This window comes from Anas acuta, chromosome 8 (genome assembly GCF_963932015.1).
Source record: "Anas acuta chromosome 8, bAnaAcu1.1, whole genome shotgun sequence".
Classification (NCBI taxonomy): domain Eukaryota; kingdom Metazoa; phylum Chordata; class Aves; order Anseriformes; family Anatidae; genus Anas; species Anas acuta.
The window spans coordinates 9,613,704-9,632,641 of NC_088986.1; the positions used below are offsets into that span (position 1 = coordinate 9,613,704).

General features: G+C 59.9%; 2 protein-coding genes across 3 annotated transcripts; one reads left to right on the forward strand and one right to left on the reverse strand.

Moving 5' to 3' along the window:
* Window positions 1-1,353: 1,353 nt before the first annotated feature.
* LURAP1 (leucine rich adaptor protein 1) lies at window positions 1,354-5,675 on the reverse strand. The gene is made up of 2 exons (XM_068689898.1): window positions 5,415-5,675; window positions 1,354-3,051 (listed from the first exon to the last, which is right to left on the reverse strand). The coding sequence occupies exons 1-2, from the start codon at window positions 5,619-5,621 to the stop codon at window positions 2,404-2,406; spliced, it is 855 nt and encodes a 284-aa protein (XP_068545999.1). The 5' UTR covers window positions 5,622-5,675; the 3' UTR covers window positions 1,354-2,403.
* POMGNT1 (protein O-linked mannose N-acetylglucosaminyltransferase 1 (beta 1,2-)) lies at window positions 1,550-18,247 on the forward strand. Of its 2 annotated transcripts, XM_068689895.1 has the most exons (22): window positions 5,838-5,965; window positions 6,318-6,508; window positions 7,632-7,740; window positions 8,051-8,166; window positions 8,344-8,409; window positions 8,868-8,981; window positions 9,621-9,738; window positions 10,031-10,129; window positions 10,595-10,722; window positions 10,971-11,041; window positions 11,289-11,364; window positions 12,300-12,383; window positions 12,531-12,572; window positions 12,785-12,843; window positions 13,272-13,344; window positions 13,644-13,772; window positions 14,102-14,227; window positions 14,380-14,444; window positions 15,060-15,104; window positions 15,276-15,411; window positions 15,646-15,755; window positions 15,890-18,247. In XM_068689895.1, the coding sequence occupies exons 2-22, from the start codon at window positions 6,395-6,397 to the stop codon at window positions 15,990-15,992; spliced, it is 1,983 nt and encodes a 660-aa protein (XP_068545996.1). In that variant the 5' UTR covers window positions 5,838-5,965; window positions 6,318-6,394; the 3' UTR covers window positions 15,993-18,247. The 2 variants fall into 2 exon arrangements, with proteins under 2 accessions (XP_068545997.1, XP_068545996.1); XM_068689896.1 differs by lacking the exons at window positions 5,838-5,965; window positions 6,318-6,508 and adding an exon at window positions 1,550-1,615.
* The last annotated feature ends 691 nt before the right edge of the window (window positions 18,248-18,938 follow it).

The window sequence follows — 18,938 nt, forward strand, 5'->3', positions numbered from 1 at the left end:
AGCCCACGGGAAATTTGGGTACCAGGGCCAAATCCAAACCCGAGTTGGGAACATCCACACGCTGGGGACAGGCTGGGAAAGGGTCCCTGCTCCAAGATGCTGCCAAACCCAGGAATGCAAAGGGGTCCTGAGCATGGAGAGAGGCAGGACCGGGGAGTTTGGATACGGGACTGGTGTCCCCAGGGGTTCACCACTGTGCTCAGAGCAGCGCCAACATTTCAGCCTCCCCAGGACACCAGCCCTGCCGCCGAAACACAGCCGCAGCTCCCCACCAAGGGTTACAGCAGCGGGGAGGGCCGGGAGCTGTGAGGCATGGGCAGAGCATTTGCTGCGGGGGCCAGAAGGGATTTTTGAGATGCCGAGGAGCCTCCGCCGAGGTCCCACGCTGAATGTTTTGCAGCGCAGCCTCATGAGCAGAGGCAGATGGGTTCGGGGAGGAGGGACGGGGATAAGGGAGCGCAGCCGGCACCACGGGCGCACCCGCTTGCACTGAGCACAGCGGGGTGCCTGGGTCACCCCACAAAGCACAAAGGCAGCAGAAAGCAGGGCTCTGCCAGCCCGTTCGGACCCATTATGCCGAGACCTTCTTATCTCTCCATCCCCGAGCTGGTGCCGGAGGCAGGGCGGTGGCGGGGAGGTGCAGGACAAGCCGGTGCTCGTATGCAGCACAGAGCCGGCTCGGGTGCATTTTCCAGCAGCCCCAAATCGCAACGTTTTCCTCCCGGAAAACGCTGGATGCCACCCCTCAGACCCTGGGACCCGGCACCAGGCTCTTCCCTCCCTGGGAAAAGGTGATTTCCTCGCAAGGGTTGGTGTAAGCTATTAAATGGCCACAGCGCTTAGGGGCCAGGCCCTTTTGGGGGGCACGCAGGGAGGGGAAAGCCCAGGGGACTTTTTAACAGCTCTCCTCGCTGGTTATTAAAGCGTTTTACTGCCTCGTTAAGGCAGCCTAATCTCTGTGTCTATCTAAAAAGAAAGAATTGGCTGGCTGGTGGTGTTATACCACGAGGTGGGCGTTTTTCTGGCACTGGCTCAGCTCCTGCCTTATCTGCTTGTTTCCCTGCCGGGTCCCAGCACCAAAGCACCCCGTGACGGAGCCTGCCCCCACCCATGGGTGCTCTGCAGCCCCCAAAGCCCCACCTGGCAGCCAGGCAGACATCCCCCGGGAGCTTCTTGGATGTGATGGCTCTCATCAGCTCCCCTCCATCTCCAAGGTCTGGATTTGGGGGATCTCCTATTCTGGGGGCTGTGGGTAGCAGGGACAGGCAGGCTGGCCCCAGGGCATTCCCACCAGGGGTAGGAGCCCCCCCCCCGACACCTCTGTGACCTCCCCAAAGCACCAACAGTGCGGCCTTGGAGAAATGCAACCATTTATTAAGCCAGCTATTTTTGTTGACAGCGGTTTCAGCAATGCCGGAGGACTTTAGGCTCCCCCCCCAGGGACTCCCAGCAGGGTCACAGCATGCAGGGCTCGAGGGAAAGCCGGGGACGCCAGCCTCGGGGGACATGGTGGCCACGCGGGGGGAAGCCACGAGCAAGGTCTTTGCCAGGATTCAGCTCACAGATGGAGGGGAAAACCTGCGCCGAGGCAAGCAGGCGGCTGTCGCAGCACCCAGCTGGGGCCAGGAGGGCCAGGAGCTTCCAGGCTCGTTCCCCCACCCCATGAAGCTGTGGGATGCCGAGGTCTGTCCCCACATCACCTGTTGGAGGGAGCAGATCCTGCTCCAGCACAAGCCATGCTCTGCAAGCCAGGGGTGCTGGGGGGCACAGCGGGTGGGCACTGAAAGGCACGGGAAGAAGCCAAGGGCACAGAGGGCATCTCCGGGGCAGGGGCACTGCAAATCCACGCTGGTGGAGGAGCCTCAAAACACATCGGGAAACCCCCACTTTGCTCTGCCCTTCTGCAGGCACGTGGGGAGGGGAGATCCGTGCCGAAATCCCTCCTCTGTAGGGCACCGAGAGAGCCCCACGGAGCAGCCACGGTGCCCACCCCACCACGTTGCAGGGCACTGAAACCTCCTGCCCCTCCGGGGAAGGGGATTTTGGCATCGACCACGTGCTGCGGCCCCAAATCCTGCAGGTCAGACCGGAGGGATGCTGGCCTTGGAGAGGGCGATGGAGACAAGCACGCCCAACGGGGGCGCTCAGCTCACCCCAGAGCAAAGGATTAATTTTAGGGGGACCCACCTCATCCTCCCTCCCCACAAACTGCCCACGGGGCGGGCAGCCCGCACCCGGCCCCTCCGAGCTGCGTCCCCACACGGGGGGCTCGGAGGAACGAGGGGCCACCCCCCAGCCACCCCGACCCCCCTCCCAGCCACACCACGCTCCCGAGCGGGGCCGAAGGAAGCAGAGCAGGCGATGAGGGGAGCGGGGCCGGGGGCGTGAGGACCAGCAGAGGGGCTACAAGAACGTCACGTCGTCCTGGGACTGCAGCCAGCGCCAGTGGGCGTCGTACTCCGCGTGCAGTTTGCTGGTGAGCTTGCAGCTCTCCGAGTCACCCTCGGCTTTCTGAGCCTTCCCCATCCTCTCCCCGGCCCCCGCTGGCATTTTGGGGTCTTTGCCCGGTTCCAAAGGGCCGGGCTGCTTGCCCAAGTACCCGTTGGCCACTTGGGGCTCCTTGGCAAACCGCTGCTGCTCCGGGGCAAGGTCTCCAGGGGGCCACTCGTGCTCCGCTTTGCCCTTTTCCATCTTCCCGAGCGCTTTTTCGGGGTCCATCCTGCCCCAATCCTGCTCGGCTCTCCCCGGGGCTCTGACGGGAGGCTCGGGGGCGTGTTGGGAATACTCGTCCAGGTCGTCAGCCAGCGTGTCCAGGTAGCTGCCGACCGAAATGCTGTCCAGCTTGTCGGGGAGGGGGTCCTGCAGGCTGTCCCAGCTGCCCCGCCGCGAGGCCGCCTGGCTGCCCGCCAGGCTGTACTGGCTGCTGGCCAGGCTGCTGCCGCGGCTGGGCAGCGCGCTCCGCTCCTCCAGCAGCCACTTCACCGCCTCGATGCCCTCGTTCACCAGCACCAGCTGCTGCAGGATCTTCACGTCCACCGCCCGCAGGTAAGCCTGGGTTTGGGGGGGGATTGGGGGAGAGATGGAGAGGATGGCTCAGCAGGGGCATGGCATGTTTTGCCCTCCTCTATCCCCGGCCCCTGGAGATCTACAGCCCCAAATTTCAGCCCCGGGGTCCTGCCCGAGACTTGGGGACCTCATTATCAAGGATCAATAAGTTTTGGCACCCACACAGCCAGCCCCATCCACAGGCAGCCCCATGGGGATGGGGGCAAGGAAATAACTGTGGGCACATGGGGGGTCCAGATCTGAGCCCCTGGATGCCCGAAACCCAAATCCCTCCCCAAAATCCCAGCCAAACATCACTTTTTTTTGAGATGCAGGAAAAATCAGACCCACAGAATCCATCCTGCTCCTTCTTTGCGCCCAGCCTGGAGCCGTGGGGGGGGTATCACGGGGTTACGGGGTCCCTATCGCCGGTCCCACCCTGCGGGGCCGGGGGAAGCTCTGCGCAGAGCTCCCGCAGCAACATCTGGTTTCCTAACGGGAAGCCCGGCGTGCCAAGACATTCCTGGCCCTACGATACTCGCCGCCGAAAGCCACTGGATTTCCCCTGCGCGGGGAGGAAATATTTTGCCAGGAAAGGGAATAAAAAGGCAAAAAGGGGGGGCGGAGAGGGAGAGAAACCCAGGTAGGGGCGGCCGGTGCGAGGGGAGCTGCGGGCGCAGCATCTCCAAAAGCAAATCCCAGCTGGAGGTGTGGGAGCTGGTGAGCCCAGCCCAGGGAAAAGCTGCCCCGAGCGTGCCCCGCGGGTCTCAGGGGAGCCCCAGCTCCGCTCCCACGGCTGGCACCGGGACAAAGCCGCCGGGGGAAGGAGCCTGGGAAAGCTCCGGACAGAGATTTCGGCACGCGACGCCTCAGAGGATGCAGAGGAAAAGGGCGAACGCCTATAGGGACCTGACACCAACCCCCTGCCCCTCCCCAGACCCATCGGACTGGATTTTTTTTTTTTAAATAAATAAATTCTGAAGGGATGAGAGCGCTGCAGCCAGCCCAGGCTGGGGCAGGAGCCAGCTGCGAGCTGCAGAAACTTCCTTTCTAGGCAAGTTATTTCACAAACCGCCTCCGACGGACCTCTCCGCACGCTCCGAAAGCATCTGGCCTTGGCACGGGGGGGGGACGCGCTGGACGAGGCAGCCCAGGAGCTCCTGATGTCCCCCAAAATTGCGTTTTTCTCCACCACATCCAGCTGCGGCGGGTGGGGAGGTGAGGGGGGAGCAGGGCTCTGAGGCCAGAAGCCGCCCCAAATTAAGGGATGGGTTGGTGATGAGGGATGCTCCCCAGATTTGGTGTCCCTGGCTGGTCTGCTGCGATTTAGGGCCAGCCTGATCCCTGCCGCTGCACCCCTGCAAGCATCCAGGTGAGGGCAGCGTGGAAGGACACCGAGATCCTACAGGATCCTACAAGATCCTACAAGATCCTACAAGAAGCCAGCTGCCCCATATGTCCCTGTCCCTGCAAGTGGTGACCGCAGTGCCCGGTGCATGGCACGGGACTGGGGGACACAGGACAGCCCAGCCCATCCCATCCCATCCTCCTGAAATGTCCCTTCCTAAAAGGGGGCAGCGACCCAGTAGGGTCACAGCCCCATTTGTCCCTCCCCATCACCCGCGGTGTTGGTGTTTTCTCCCTCCAGGACCGACAGATTTGGGGCAACGGGAGGAAACTGGCCAAAGGCTGTGGGGACGAGGCAGCAATTAGGATTTCCACCCTGCCAAGCGCCACCTCCGTCCCCAAGGGCACCAAAGGGCAGCCCAGCAGCGGGGCAGGATGCTCTCCTCGCCCCTAAACCCTCTCCCCGTCCCTCCCACGGGCGGGACCGTTCCCCTGAGGACAAAACAACCCATTTGGGTCGGGGAAAATGTAGGATTTCGCTGCCTCCTCCCCTCGCCGCCCACGCCGGGCTGCGGCGAGGAAAGGGGGGGGTTGGGGGAGGCAGGCGTGGCGCTGCGCCCACGGGGGGGACATTTCGGGTCCTGCTTGGGGACAGGGGGCTATGGGGACGGGGCGGGGGGGGTGATGGGGATCCCCGGCATCCCGGCTGCCCCCCGGTTTGGGGGTGCGGGTGGCGGGGCTGTGCGGGGCGGGGAGGGGAAGGGAAAGCGCCCGGCTCTTCCTCCTCCTCCTCCTCCTCCTCCTCCTCCTCCTCCTCCTCCTCCTCCTCCTCCCAGCCGCCGGGCTCTGGACCTTCCCCCCCGGCTCACAGTGCAGCCACGCAGCGCGGGGGCACCGGGGCCGCCCGGTTCCACCCCGGAGGCCTCCCCCCCGCCCCCCCGCCGCTCCCGTGGGGTTCCCTTTATCCCCCCGTTCCCTACCGAAGCGCCTCTCCCCCCCCCGCCGGGGTGCCCGGCACTCACCAGCTCCACGCGGAGCGCCCGGAGGCGATCGGCGAGCGGCGGGCGGGCTCCGCGAACCGGCACCGGCACCGGCACCGGGAGCGGCACCGGCACCGGGCCGGGCGGCTCTGCCCGCAGCCCCCGCAGCAGCCCGGCGGGCGGCCGGCGGCCCAGCTTCCCCGCCAGCTCCCGCAGCTCCGCGGGCAGCGCCTCCCCGCCGAGCTCCATGCGGGCGGCACCGGGCGGCGGCCCCGGGCGGCGCTGTCACCGGGGACACGCCCCCTCCCCTAAGCCACGCCCCCTTCCCATAAACCACGCCCACTTTCCCCTAAGCCACACCCCTTCACCCTAAACCACGCCCACTTTGCATTAAACCACGCCCACTTTGCCACAAGCCACGCCCCCTCCCGCCGCAGCGGTGGAAGGGGGCGGGGCTTCGCTTAGCCCCGCCCCCCGTCTCGCGGCGCTCTGCGGCGCCGGAAGCGGCGCGGCCCCGCCGGTGCTGAGGGGGCGGCGGCGGCGCCCAGCGGGGCGCGGAGCGCAGCGGGCCCGGCCCCGGCCCCCGGCTCGCCGTGAGTAGCTCCGGGACGCGGCCCCGCGCCCAGGAGGGGCTTTGAGGTGTCCTCACGCACCCCACAGCCGGCACCGGGGGGGCTGGGCCCGCTGCTGCGCCTCTTGAGGCCTCCTCCCGGCCGCCCCGGCCTAGGCCTCGGGCCTGGGCGCCGCAGCGCGGGGGGGTCGGGGCCGTCCCGCAGCACCGGGGGGGCCCTCAGGAGGCCGTGGGGCTCGGGGGTTCTCCTTGCTCCCTGTACAGGTGGTTTATTAGGGTGTGGGTGGGTTTATTAGGGTGAGGGGGGCTGCCAGGCGCTGTTTGTGCAGGGGAGGGGGTTTGGGACTCAGCCTGTGCCCACCCCGTCCCCGCAGGGAGCCCCCATGGACCCGCGTGAGGAGCCCAGCGCCTCCTCCTGACCCTCGTCCCTCTGTCTGCCCCCCCCGTGAGGATGGAGGAGTGGAAGCCCAACGCCGCCGCCGTCAAGCCCCACAAGAAGCGCAGCTGGTACTTGGCCTGGAAGTACAAGCTCATGAACCAGCGGGCGCTGAGGAAGCTGTGCCAGGTGAGCTGCCCGGGGTGGGTGAGGGAGGTGAATCTGTGGGGTTTGCGGGCTCGTGGGGCAGCTGCACGGGTGGAGGGGGGTCTGACAGGAGGCCTGGATGACCTGACATGCTGGGGAAGCCAAAGCTGCTCCTAGAAAATCCACCCCAGTGGCTTTTTGCTCCTGCATGAAGGGGTCTGCTACATCTAACAGCATCTTCCAGCTGCGAATGGATCATTAAGTGGATATGGCAGAAGATAAAGCTGTTCAGGCTTCCTTGGGAGACTTAGCAAAAAATCACGCTTAGCTGATTCCTTCCCTCCTGGTTCTGTATGTGTGCTGAGTGCAGCAGGGCTCTGCCCACAGTAGGAAACCATTCCTGCCAGATGATTTGCAAACCAAGTCTGGTATAAGGCGCAACAGGCAGACAGAAAATAGGACTGAGTAACAGGATCTTGTGCCCCAGAGGTAGCTGCTGTCTATGAAACCACGGACCTGCTCACCTGTAGCACAAAGCTGCTAATCTGTAGTTGAGCTGCCATCCCAGGGGACATCTGGGGGTATAAGGACAGGGAGGGTTTGCCCACGGGGCTGCACAAAAAGAGCTGTTCCTACAGTGAGTGGAGCCTGGTGACATTTGGCAGTCAGTGACTGAGGGAAGGAGAAGGGGAATGTTTTGTGTTTGCCTGCGGGGGATGAAGGCTCATGAGGGCTCCCTGAGGAAGGAGACTGCTCAGGGTCCTTGGGATCAGGCCCAGTCTTTCAGGCAGGTGCTGCTGGCAGCTCTGTGGCAGTGTTGGGTGTGAAGGTGTCAGCTGAGGCCTTGCCTTCAAACCCAGGCTGTCCTGTACCCCAGGCAGCACCGCAACTCTGCGGCCATCCTCTTGCGATCTTGCAGCTTCCACTTGCAGGTTGATGATTTCCCACCACTGGATCTTTGTGGTCCAAGTCTTTCTGTCTTAAAAAAGGTCCTCTGGGTGTGGAATAGTTTCTGCTTTACTCTGTGTCTGAAAAAGAAAGAAGGGGGCAATGGTACTGAAGATCCCTTGGCAGATCATCTTGGGGTGCCCTGCAGGTCTGCCAGGGAGGTGGCCTGATCTCGGGGTTGCTGCAAGTTGGTAATACAAAGCATCCTGCATTGCAGACAGGAGCTGTCCTCTTCCTGCTTGTAACTGTGATCGTGAACATCAAACTGATCTTGGACACCCGGAGAGCTGCTTATGAGGAGGAAGAGGAGTCTGCACAGGATTACGGTAAGGGGCAGGAAGTAATTCCTTAAGTCTGGGGAAATGTGACCAGCTACAGCATGAAAGACAGGTCTGCGCCTGTGGGTTTAACAAAAAATAGAAAAGGATGTTGACGTTCCTGGTCTGACTACTCAGGGCTTCAACTCTTTTGGCTGCAGAGGTCTGCAAGGGGGCAGCCCTGTTGCTCTGTTGGATTTCCTTCACTTGCTTTCCCCTTAGGTTCTGACCCATGGCTTGGGGAGCTGGGGGTTTGGCTGGGCTCGGGCCAAGCCAGAGGTGCTTGGGCTGGTTGAGACTGGGTTTTCTTCCCCTGTAGATGATGAGCTGCTGAACGTGGAGGTCCCTAGGCACCCTGTGAGCAACAAGAAGGTCTTGGATGTTGAGGTGTACTCCAGCAGGTCAAAGGTCTACGTGGCTGTGGATGGAACGACGGTGAGCGGGAGGATGGGGCTGAACGGGTGACGCTGTGGCCCCAGGCAGTGAGAGCACTTCTGTGGCTGACCAGAAGGCACAGAGAGAGACCTGCCCTTGGTTTGGGGTCCTGCTGTGCAAAATGGTCAGGGAATAAGGGGAGCTGGCTTCTGGTTCTCATCGCTTCTCCACCTGCAGGTCCTGGAAGATGAGGCTCGTGAGCAGGGCAGAGGGATCCACGTCATCGTCTTAAACCAGGCTACGGTAAAGCATCCGTGCGTGGCTGCGTGGGGCTTTCTCCCTGAGCTGGGTTTTCCCTCCCTGTCTAACTGTTGGGAGTGTGAGGAGATGGGCAGCCAGGAGAGAAGACTGAATACCAGTTTGCCTCCAGATGCCAGAGTACAACGCGGTGTTTCTCTTGTGCTTGCCAAGCTCAGAAAGGCTTTGACTGGTTTCCTGGGCAGTTTAGACTGGGAGAAAGGTGAACCCCGAGAGGGATGTCACTGGGGAGCAGGAAGGAGTCAAGGGGTTGACTGAAGCTGCCCCTCAGTACTTCATGTGCTGCAAGAAGGCAGAACCTGCCTGGGGACTTGCTCCTCGGCATATCAGAAAATGAACTCATCATTTTGCTCTGGAGCTGAGACTTCCAGGGCAGATTTCTGTATTCCTGCCTGTCCTGATTATATAAAATTTAAGATGTGTCTGTGTTTGAATGCCAACAGGGTCACGTGATGGCCAAGAGGGTCTTTGACACCTACTCTCCTCATGAAGATGAAGCCATGGTACTCTTCCTCAACATGGTTGCCCGGGGCCGAATCCTGATCTTCACCATTAAGGTAGGTGACATTAGTGTCAACAGAAAATATCACCTCAAATCAGGACGCCCTCAAGCTGGACATTTGAATGTCACTGGGCGTTCCCAGAGCGAAATGTCACATTCCCAGCTGTGCTGTGTCTCCCTGGTCGGACACCTCCCTCGTCCTCTCACTCTCCCTGGTTACTGCCGTGTGCCCAGTAAGGCTGGAGGGCAAAAAACGTGTATCAGAACTTGCAGGTGTAAGCAAGGTGGAGGATGAAATGCAAGGATGCAGTGGGACCTTTCCAGGTTGTGTTCTGTGCCAGTTCCAGGCTGTTAAGGGGGGGTGGGCTGTGCTGCCTCTGGGCCGCTCTATGAGCAGCACCGTGCTCCAAGGTGGCAGGTTCAGGTGTGTAAAGTGTTGGTAGACACTGTCCCTGCTGAAGAACAGTGTGGTCTCAAGGAAACAGGAGTCTGACTCCTCTGACCTCCCTCTGACCCTGGTAGGTCGTGGTGAAACAACCAGTAGGTTTAGTGGCGTGGAGATCTTGGGAACCTGCTTTGGAATTTCTCTGGCTCAGATGTTTCAAGGGTAGGAATGGGCCCTGTGTCTTGTTGGTATTGATGGGAGACTCTTCTGGTACGCAGACCTCAGCTGCAGGGCTGTGTTTCCTTCCAGGATGAAGGCTCCTTTCACCTCAAGGACACAGCCAAGAATGTCCTGAAGAGCCTGGGGAGCCAAGTTGCACCGTTCCTGAGCTGGAGAGACATGTGGACGTTTGTGGGGAAGAAGGGAGGTAAGAGAGGTTAACACTTAGCCAGGAGAGTGTTTGTAGCTCCTTCATAGGTGAAGACAAACCCAGCCCATCCCCAAAATGCTCTATGAGCAGACAACGAGTCACAGAAGAGTGGGCAGCTCCATTTCTGGGGGTGAGGGAGGGGACAGAGGCAGAGCATTTCCCTTTAGCAGCTCCCCAACAGCCAAGGGCGGGATGCTAAGTCACTGCCCTGAGCTGCAGCTCTGCTCATGCCTTGACACGATGGGAACTGACTCTTCAAGCCTGTCCTGATGCCGTATCCCTGCTCCAGGGGAAGTGTACGGGGAGAAGCACGCCAAGTCTCCTGCCCTCTCGACGTGGGGCGACCCTGTGCTGCTGAAGACAGAAGTCCACCTGACATCTGTGGAAGGTAGGGAAATAAAATCCGCTCTGCGGTGCTGGGTGTCTCTGGAGAACGTCTGCCCACGGTTCTTGGTGCTTTCGAGTCAGAGCTGTGGGCGTGTTAGCAACATCCCAGAATGGCTTTAGGGCTGTTTGAGATGGGGTGATAACTTATAATGGCACCAGCTTTCCTTCTGCCTGCTTCCGTGGCTGTTCCAGGTGTCATTGTAGAGAAAGGTTAGGGTGAGGGACTGGGTGCATGATGTGGCCACTTGTCACCTCTCCAAACGAGGCCTGATCCAGTCTTTTCTGATTGTTGGCCTCAAACGAGGCCTGTTGCTGCCTCAGAGAGGCCATGCAGTGGGAGTGTGATGCTTATTCACAGCAACAAGCACTGGTTTGGTGATAGCTGAGCCCAGGGCGAGCCATCCGAGTGGCAGCCTGGAGTACACGAGGTGAGGCCGTGGGGTGAGGAATCCTTTTTTGCCTCCAGATGCTGAGTGCCACTGGCCTGACACGGAGCTGAACCGCCGCCGGAGGAGGTTCTGCAGCAAAGTGGAAGGTTACGGCAGCGTCTGCAGCTGCAAAGACCCCACACCCATTGAGTTCAACCCTGATCCTGTGAGTACGGGGCAGAGCAGCAGGAAGGCTCCAGGAGGGAGGGCCAGGCAGGACCACACGCTGCTAAGAAGCAGAGCTGTGTTCCTGCACAGCAGCTGAGTGGTGATGACTGCCCTTGAGCAATCCCTTAGCCCCTGGCAGTGTAGGAAGAAGACACTGGGGTGATGGGGAAGGGGCTGTCCTTAATACAGCAATGACAGGTTTGAACAGAAGTCTCCACGCACACTCACACACGTTTTCTCTTCCAGCTCAAAGACAACAAAGTCTTCGACGTGCCTGTAGCTGTTATTGCAGGGAACCGCCCCAACTACCTGTACAGGTAACTGCTCCGAGGGCACGACTTGGCTGCTCTTTGCCACGAGGTCAGGCGTGGTTCAGCCCTCTTGCTGCTCAGACAACGTGGGCAAAGCTTCTGGGACAGATCCCAGGGTCCTTGGCCATGGGAAAGGGGAGAGCCTTTGGGTCCTGTGTCCTTTTCCCTTCCCCCAAGGAATCCATTCCCCTGTGTGGCGTGGCCTGGACCCACAGGGGCCGTGCTGTGCTCAGGCCCCTCGGTTTCTCCCCAGGATGCTGCGCTCCTTGCTGTCGGCTCAGGGCGTCAATCCTCGCATGATCACGGTCTTCATTGATGGGTACTACGAGGTGAGAACACTCCCGGGGTCCCTGTAAACAGGTCTTTGGTCCCCCAAACGAGGGGATGTGGTGCTACCCTAGTCCTTAGCAGGCTATGAGCCCCTTCACCCTTCCTCCTTCTATGAGGTTGCTCCTCAACTGCTTCTTTGCAAAGTCTGGAGGCATGGAACACACTGGAGAGTCCCACTGCAAGCCCTGGCTCTGTGGCAGCAGAATGTGCTCCCAGTTCTCAGGGATGTGCTCCCAGTTGCCCAGGGCAGTTCTCCCCAAGCTATGGGGCTGGGGCAGCCGGTGTGTTTGTGCAGGCTGTTACTGCAGTGCATCAGAGTGGTTAAAGATAGCAGTAACCATTGCCATGGCAACTGGAGCAGTATCCCTCTGCTGCGAGGGGGCAGCTTGGATGCTCGTGCTGCCGTGGTGGATACCAGGAAGATGGAGAAGGTTTTGGTGGGGCCTTTTAGGAGCAGAGGTAATTCAGCCCAAGTGCAGATTAGTTCTGACCCCAGTGAGAATGTGCTTGGACAGAGAGTCCTTGGCAACCGTGGGAGGAAGTGGAGTTGGTTGTGGTCTTGATTCTAATCAGCTGGAAGATGTTCCTGGACATACCTGTTTTGTATCTGCACTGGCCATGGGGAACTGGAAACTTGAGACCTTTTAGATATTCTTTGGGTGTAAGTTTGGGTATTTAAATTAGTGAGTCTAACAGAAATTTGTGGCAGGGCTTAGTGAAATTTAGGGGCTGAGGGGCCAAGATGGTTTGGTGAGTTCCTTGCAGTGGGGTCTTCAGCACAGCAGCAGCTGGAGCCTCATTTGCCCCCAGGAGGACAGCTACACAGAGGAGATTGGCATGCTGCTGTTGTTCCAGGGAGCTGACGCTGTGGCAGAGGGTGGGGAGAATGTGGCTAACCCCACACATGTGAAGCCTCTCTGCGTTCCCATTGCAGGAGCCGATGGATGTTGTGGAGCTGTTTGGCCTCTCCGGAATCCAGCACACTCCCATCAGCATTAAAAATGCCAGAGTTTCCCAGGTGAGATCCTTCCCAGCCCCCAGGGGAGCTTTTCCTTGGGATGGTATTTGAGGGAGGCAGGCTTAGCCCCACATCCGTGCCAGGCTGCCCCTCCCTGTGGTCCAGGCGCTGATTCTAACACAGGCAATGATGTATCTGTTCTTGCAGCACTACAAAGCCAGCCTGACTGCAACCTTCAACCTGTTCCCGGTGAGTGGGACCTCTGCCCTCTGTCTGTCTGCTTGCCCTGGGGAGTGAGGCAGCACAGAGCTGCCCTGGGAGAGTGGCGTCTGCGATAGCTTCTCACAGGAGCTGGAATTGGTCCTGTGGGGCAGGGAGCAGCACAACCAGGGGGTGCTGCTTGGTGTCTCTGCTCTTTTCTGGTCCTTTCCATCCTTCTAACATCTTGCCTTGCCCTACAGGATGCCAAATTTGCTGTGGTTCTGGAGGAAGACCTTGACATTTCTGTTGACTTCTTCAGGTAAAGCTGCGGGTCACTGAGATTCTGTTTAGGGTAGTTTCACTGCAGCTCTCTGGCTGCCTCAGGAGAGGCCAGGTCCCTGCCATGATGTAGCTCACCTGGTTGGGGCTAAGCAGTCCCTAGCCAACAACTGTGAGCTCTGCCTGCATGGAGGCTCTTTATTAAATTCAATGTCCCTTGGACTCAGTGCAGGGGCACGTCAGCATCTGGAATTTTGTGGATTTTGTCCTTTTTTGTTTGTTTGTTTTGTTTATTTTTGAGCCACTAACCTGTTTTGCACATGCACGTATGCCGACATCAGCCATTTTGGCCGAAAAGATGGGTTAAACAGTCCCAGCAGTTGGGAATGGCTCATTCCCTGGTGGAGAATTTGCCTCGGTTTGTCTGTGGGAAGGATCTGACCACGGGCTGGGCGACTCTTTCCTCAGCTTTCTGAGCCAGTCCATATACCTACTGGAGGAGGATGAGAGCCTGTACTGCATCTCGGCATGGAACGACCAGGTGGGTCGGGGGGAGGTGGTGGGGCAGGGACAGCTGTGTCCTTTGTTGTTCCCAAGTCTGGGGGCTGAGTGCTCCCTATAAAGCAGCTTTCCCACAACACCATCAGCCTGGGTGTGTCTCCCCAGCCCTATACCATTCAGAAGTGCCCCTGCAAATTTCCATCCTGTCCCTGCCCCGTGCTTCCCAGTGTCAGACCGCTTCTTCCAGTGCTGGGTGTTTCCATGGGGCAAGTTTTCTCCTTTTTTTTTGGAGGGGTAGGGATGCATTCAGGGTGCTGACTGCTCCCCATAACGTCACAGGGCTACGAGCACACGGCTGAGGACCCCTCACTCCTGTACCGTGTGGAGACCATGCCGGGCCTGGGCTGGGTGCTCCGGAAGAGCCTGTACAAGGATGAGCTGGAGCCCAAGTGGCCAACGCCAGAGAAGGTGAGTATCCTCAAGGGGCTTTGTCTTCTGCACCCACATTTTTGCATATTAGCAGTCCATGATCATCGCTTCATCCCTGTGGGTACAGTTCTTGGAGGGGCCCTGGCTCTTCCTGAGCTTCCCCTGGGAAGGATGCCCAAGCAGGATGGATTTGGGATAGGCACTAACATGAGGACCATGTAACCAGCCACAGAGCTGGCTGGAACAGCCCCAGCAAGCTGGGCTGTGGGGTCTGAAGCTTGTGAGGGCAGCCAGAAGGGTTCCTGTACAGCCATTTTATTGAGTGATGTCCCCAAACGTGAGTGTAAGCAGCAGTTTCCCTTCCCCAGCTCTGGGACTGGGACATGTGGATGCGGATGCCGGAGCAGAGGAAGGGCCGGGAGTGCATCATCCCCGACATCTCGCGCTCGTACCACTTCGGCATCGTGGGGCTCAACATGAACGGCTACTTCCACGTGAGTGACCTCTGCCAGGCCCTGTCCTGGTGCTGAGCTCTGACCCCTATCACCTCTCCAGGTAGTAGTGGGCGTGCTTGAGGTGACATCTGAGTGCTGCTGTCTCCCGACTGAACCCTGTTTTCTTCCCGTCCTCTCCCTCTTTCTACCAGGAAGCCTATTTCAAAAAGCACAAGTTCAACACGGTTCCGAATGTCCAGCTTAAAAACGTGGAGAGGTGAGTACTGGTCAGAAAAAGGTCTGGATGAAACAGTTGCATGTGCTGAGGATATCTCCCTTGTGGCACAACAACCATCGGTCACCTCCAGTCACAGCACGTTGGTGCCTCTGGATGAATCCTTGCAGTGTTTTCTGCAAGGTTGCGTTCAGCTAAGCCATGTTCCAGGGAGCCCAGAAGCAGCCTGGGCATAAAGCACCCCTCATTCATCCTTGTTTGTGAGACCCCAGCCCCACTGAGGGACAGCCACCTGTCCCTAATACTTGTCTTCACTGATCAGGTGCCTGATCTTCCAAGCTTGGCTTGAAGCTTAGACCTATCAAGGTGCAAGCAGTCAGCCCTGTGTGGGTTTTGGTTTTGTTCTGTTTAATTTCTCCCAAAATCATGGATGCTTTGGTGGAGGCAGTTCAAAGCTGGCCTGGCAAACGTTGAAAGGTCACATTTTTGCTGCCACGTCCTGCTAGGATGTGTGGCAGTCCCTGTTCTCCAGCCATTGTCTCCAACCTGCATTTTAGTGTTACAATGGGGTAGTTTTTAATTTGGATCACTTGGGGATGGTCCTTGCTTATCAAGCCCTCTGACTTTGCCTTGGTCTCTGTGCTCTGTCTTCAACAGCTTGAGAAAAGATGCCTATGAGACTGAAATTCATCGGCTCCTGGGGTAAGTGCCTGCAGGGAGGGTGGGAATCCACAGAGGACCCATTAGGTGGACCAGCTAGGACAGAAAAAAGGGGTGGAGATGGCCCCAGCCACTGCTTGCGTGTGTGAAGCACCCTGCAGCGGAACAGGGAGGAAGCAGGTTGCCTTCTCACTCCCCATTCTGTTTCTGCAGTGAGGCTGAAGTCTTGGACCACAGCAAGAACCCCTGTGAGGACTCCTTTGTGCCCGACACAGAGGGCAAGGTCTACGTCATGTTCATCAAGATGGAGCAGGAAGCAGACTTCACCACCTGGACTCAGCTCGCCAAGGTGAGGCCCTGGCACAGGACATCCTCCCCGTGCACTGATCTCGGCATTGCTAGAAAACACCGGGCTGTTTTTCTTGAGGTGGAGGTGTGTTGCCCTGACCCAGCTGCCCTTCCCTCCCTGCTGTGTCCTGGTGAGGGTTGGGGGGTGGCTCTTCCCTCACTGGGGGACACCGGAGCGTTGCATCTGTCCCCCAGGCCCTGATGTTTCTTCTTCCCTCCCTCCCCTCCCCCCTAGTGCCTCCACATTTGGGACCTGGACGTCCGCGGGAACCACAAGGGGCTGTGGCGGCTCTTCCGCAAGAAAAACCACTTCCTGGTCGTGGGGGTCCCTGCCTCCCCCTACTCGTGAGTATCGGGGGCACAGCAACCTGGAAACACCCCCTGGCACCGTCCCCTGCCACCTGCTTCTGTCTCAGCTCACTTTTTGGGAGCTCCTGGCATTGCTGGTGCCAGCTCCCACCCACCCTTCTCACCCGCAGGTCCAAGAAGCCCTCCTCAGTGGTGCCCATCTACATGGAGCCCCCTGCCAAGGAGGAGGGGGCGGCGGCAGTGCCAGCAGTAGCTGCAGCGGAGCAGACGTGAGGCTGGCAGCTGGGAAGTGAGGGGGGGGGCCAGGAGAGGACAGAGACCCCCCCCGGTGCAGAGACTGAGTTGGCAGCGGCTCTTGGAGGCTGGTGGCTGGACGTGAACTCCCATTTCAGGCCTCAAAACGAGATCTGGGGCTGCCTCCAGCCCCCTGTCACGATCTCCCTCTCCCTCACGCAGGGGCAGGGTGCTTCCCCGTAGACATGCCACCCCCATCGTCCCAGGAACATTTTTTTTAACACAGACTCTTTACTAATGCTGCTCCCGTTGCCCCCTGGCTGGGCAAGGTTTGGAGGAAGGCAGTGCTCAGTGGGGGCTGCGAGAGCCCTTTAGGAACACCTCTGCTCCTATTTTTGCTCCCAGGAAGGCAGCCTGCTCCTGCCCAAGCGCTGCAGCCCGCCGGCTGGGTGTTATTTATTAACTCTTGCCCCCGCAGCGAGCACGGTGGTGAAGAAGGGATCTTCCAGCTGCTTTCTCCTGCACCTTGAAGACTGGGTCGGACGTCTCCCTGCTTGGGCCACGGCGAATTATGGAGGCAGAAGGGAATGCTGAGGAGGAGCTGGACTTGTGGGCACGCAGGGGGCACCCTGTCCCCAGCACGAGGACGAGCGGGTGCCCCTGTCCTCCCCCTGCAGTTCTGGGAGCCCCAGAGGGCTGCGGAGGGAGGAGGACCCCGCTCTGCGCCGCAGCTCAGCCCACCCTCACCCACCTCCTCCGTGGGGATTGGGGGTGAAAGTGCCTTGCAGAGCGAGATGGGAGCAGCGAGGGGGGAAACTCCCCCGGCTGCAGAGGCAGGATGGAGCTGGGCTCTCCAGCAGCTGCTCCTGGAGAGAGGAAACGCTGCGGCGTGGCGTGGTCCTTGCCCGTGGTACTGCACCCGGCCTCTCCTCCCTGTCAGGTACCCCAGCTCTCGCTGAGGACGGGGAGGAGATGTTCCCCTGAACCCCCCCTTACTGTGGTACGATGCCAGCAGGGATGCTGCGAGCAGATCCAGGAGGGGCAGCCTGGTTCTCCTGGCTGTGGTACACCCTCTGCTAGAGGGAGAGGGAGGGGGTCCTCGTCCCCCTTCCTGTGCCTTAGGATGGACCCCAGGCCCCCTCCCCTGCCCCATGGTACTAACACCCCTCCCCTCACTAGGGCCAGCCCTAGTCCCCTGCTCCGTGCACCTCCCTGCTTCATCCACGAGGCAGGAGATCACTTCTCTGCCCCTTGTGCAGGGCTGCTCTGGCTCGCCTGCTGTGCCAGCAGCTGGGTTTGCTGCTCAGCCCCTTCCCTGCGCTCACGGGGAGGGGGTGCGAGGGCTGGGCCCTGGGGTGCAGCTCCCCGTGGGCCAGGGGCTCGTCCCCTTCCTTTTCTCACTGTGAACCGAGTGCCAGGGCCCCCCGGGAGCACAACCCCAGCGCCTGCTGGGGCCTACACTACAGTAACTTATTTATTTATTGCTTGGGGGAAGGTAGCAGGAACGTAGCGTGGAGAGCCAGCAGCCCCCAGCCTGCCAGGAGGCAGAGCTGGAAGGCTTCTGCCTCGTTCCCCTGGCGCCATCCTCTCTGTTCACCTCCTCCTCCTTTGCCCAGGGTAGGAAAATAATGTTGAACCCAGCAAATCTCTGCCCCAAATGGTCCCTGTGTGGGCACAGGACAGGGGCAGGAGGTGGCACACGTGTCCCTAGGGTGCAGGGTGGCACCCTTGAGACTTCACGGTACCGGCCCCGGGGCTCAGGCTGACCCCTTCCTCGCTCTGCCACCCCCAGCGCTGCCCTTCCCAGGGTGGTGGATGTGGCTGGGCTTTTTATTATTATTTTATTAATTGTGTTTAATAGAAGCAGGTCCATTACCCACTCTGGGGAAGGGCCTGAGCTTCCTCAGTGGGAAAGCCACTTGCTCCCGGGCGCTGCTTTGGAGAAACCTCGCTGTCTCTCCGCTCTGCTGCCCTCCCCTCAGCACCTCGCTTCCCAAGGCCCCTTTTCCCTTCACCCCGATGCCCCCTTCCCTTTTAGGCTGGCAGGACTCGGCCTGAGGCTGGGAGATGCTGGTCCCAGGGGCAGGGAATGGCTCCAGGTCAGCTCTGTGCTGCTCCCTGTCCTGCAGGGCTCGGGGCACTTCGAGCTCCTCATCCCTTCCCTCTGCGTGTGCTGGGTGCTCCCCTTCCTCCTGCGAGGCTCCCCTTTGGCAGCTGTGGTCGGGCTGGGGCCGAGGGCATCCCCAGGGCTTTCTGAATCGAATTATTTTTTCAAGAATAAACATTGCACAGCTGCTGGGCCTCGGGTGTTTTACTGGGGGGCTGTACTCAGGGTCACAGCGACTGATGGAGGCACGAGGGAATTCCTACAGCTCTCTGCCACTGCTGGAAGCCTGAACCTGGGGCGTTTTGGCCCAAATCTCCTGCTTTGGGTGTGTTTCTTGAGGAACAGCCTGGCCAAGGAGGGTTGGTGGCTCTATGGCTGGTTGTCTTCTGGGTCAGCCTCCAGCAGCCTGCCCTGCAGCGCCGGTGCCAGCAGAGGTCCTCCGAGCCCTGGCAGCTGCCAGGGTTCCCTGTTTCCTCCTCAAGCTTTATCAGCACCATCTGCAGCTCGATAACCGGCACAAACTCCGACCACGGCCTGGTGCTGGGCGTGATGAGCCCCCTGTGCTCCCCCCGGCACCTTCCCCTGCTGCCCTCCCAGCTCTGTGCCCCTCACTGCCTGCCTGCGGGTGGGGGGCAGTGGGCAGCCAGGATTTTGGGGCAAGGCTTCTGGCTCGCTTCGCTGGCTTTGGGCTTTTTTCCTCCTGGGGAAAGGGGATCTTGGGATAAAAAAGGGGATCCTGGGGTAAAGGGGGTTGTTTTGGTTGTTTTACACCCACCCCCTGCCCAAGGTCACAGCGCGGGGAAGGCACCGGGGGGCACAGGGGGCTGCCTGAGCTGCCCGGCCGAGTGTTGGTGGCAACAAAACAAAAGCGGGGGGGG

Coding starts and splice junctions, on each gene's coding strand:
- LURAP1 (XM_068689898.1), bottom strand. CDS start 5,621: ATGGAGCTCGGCGGGGAGGCGCTGCCCGCGGAGCTGCGGGAGCTGGCG. Junction 3,052..5,414: donor GGGCGCTCCGCGTGGAGCTG/GTGAGTGCCGGG, acceptor CCCCAAACCCAG/GCTTACCTGCGGGCGGTGGA.
- POMGNT1 (XM_068689895.1), top strand. CDS start 6,395: ATGGAGGAGTGGAAGCCCAACGCCGCCGCCGTCAAGCCCCACAAGAAG. Junction 12,844..13,271: donor ATTTCTGTTGACTTCTTCAG/GTAAAGCTGCGG, acceptor CTCTTTCCTCAG/CTTTCTGAGCCAGTCCATAT. Junction 14,445..15,059: donor CAGCTTAAAAACGTGGAGAG/GTGAGTACTGGT, acceptor TGTCTTCAACAG/CTTGAGAAAAGATGCCTATG.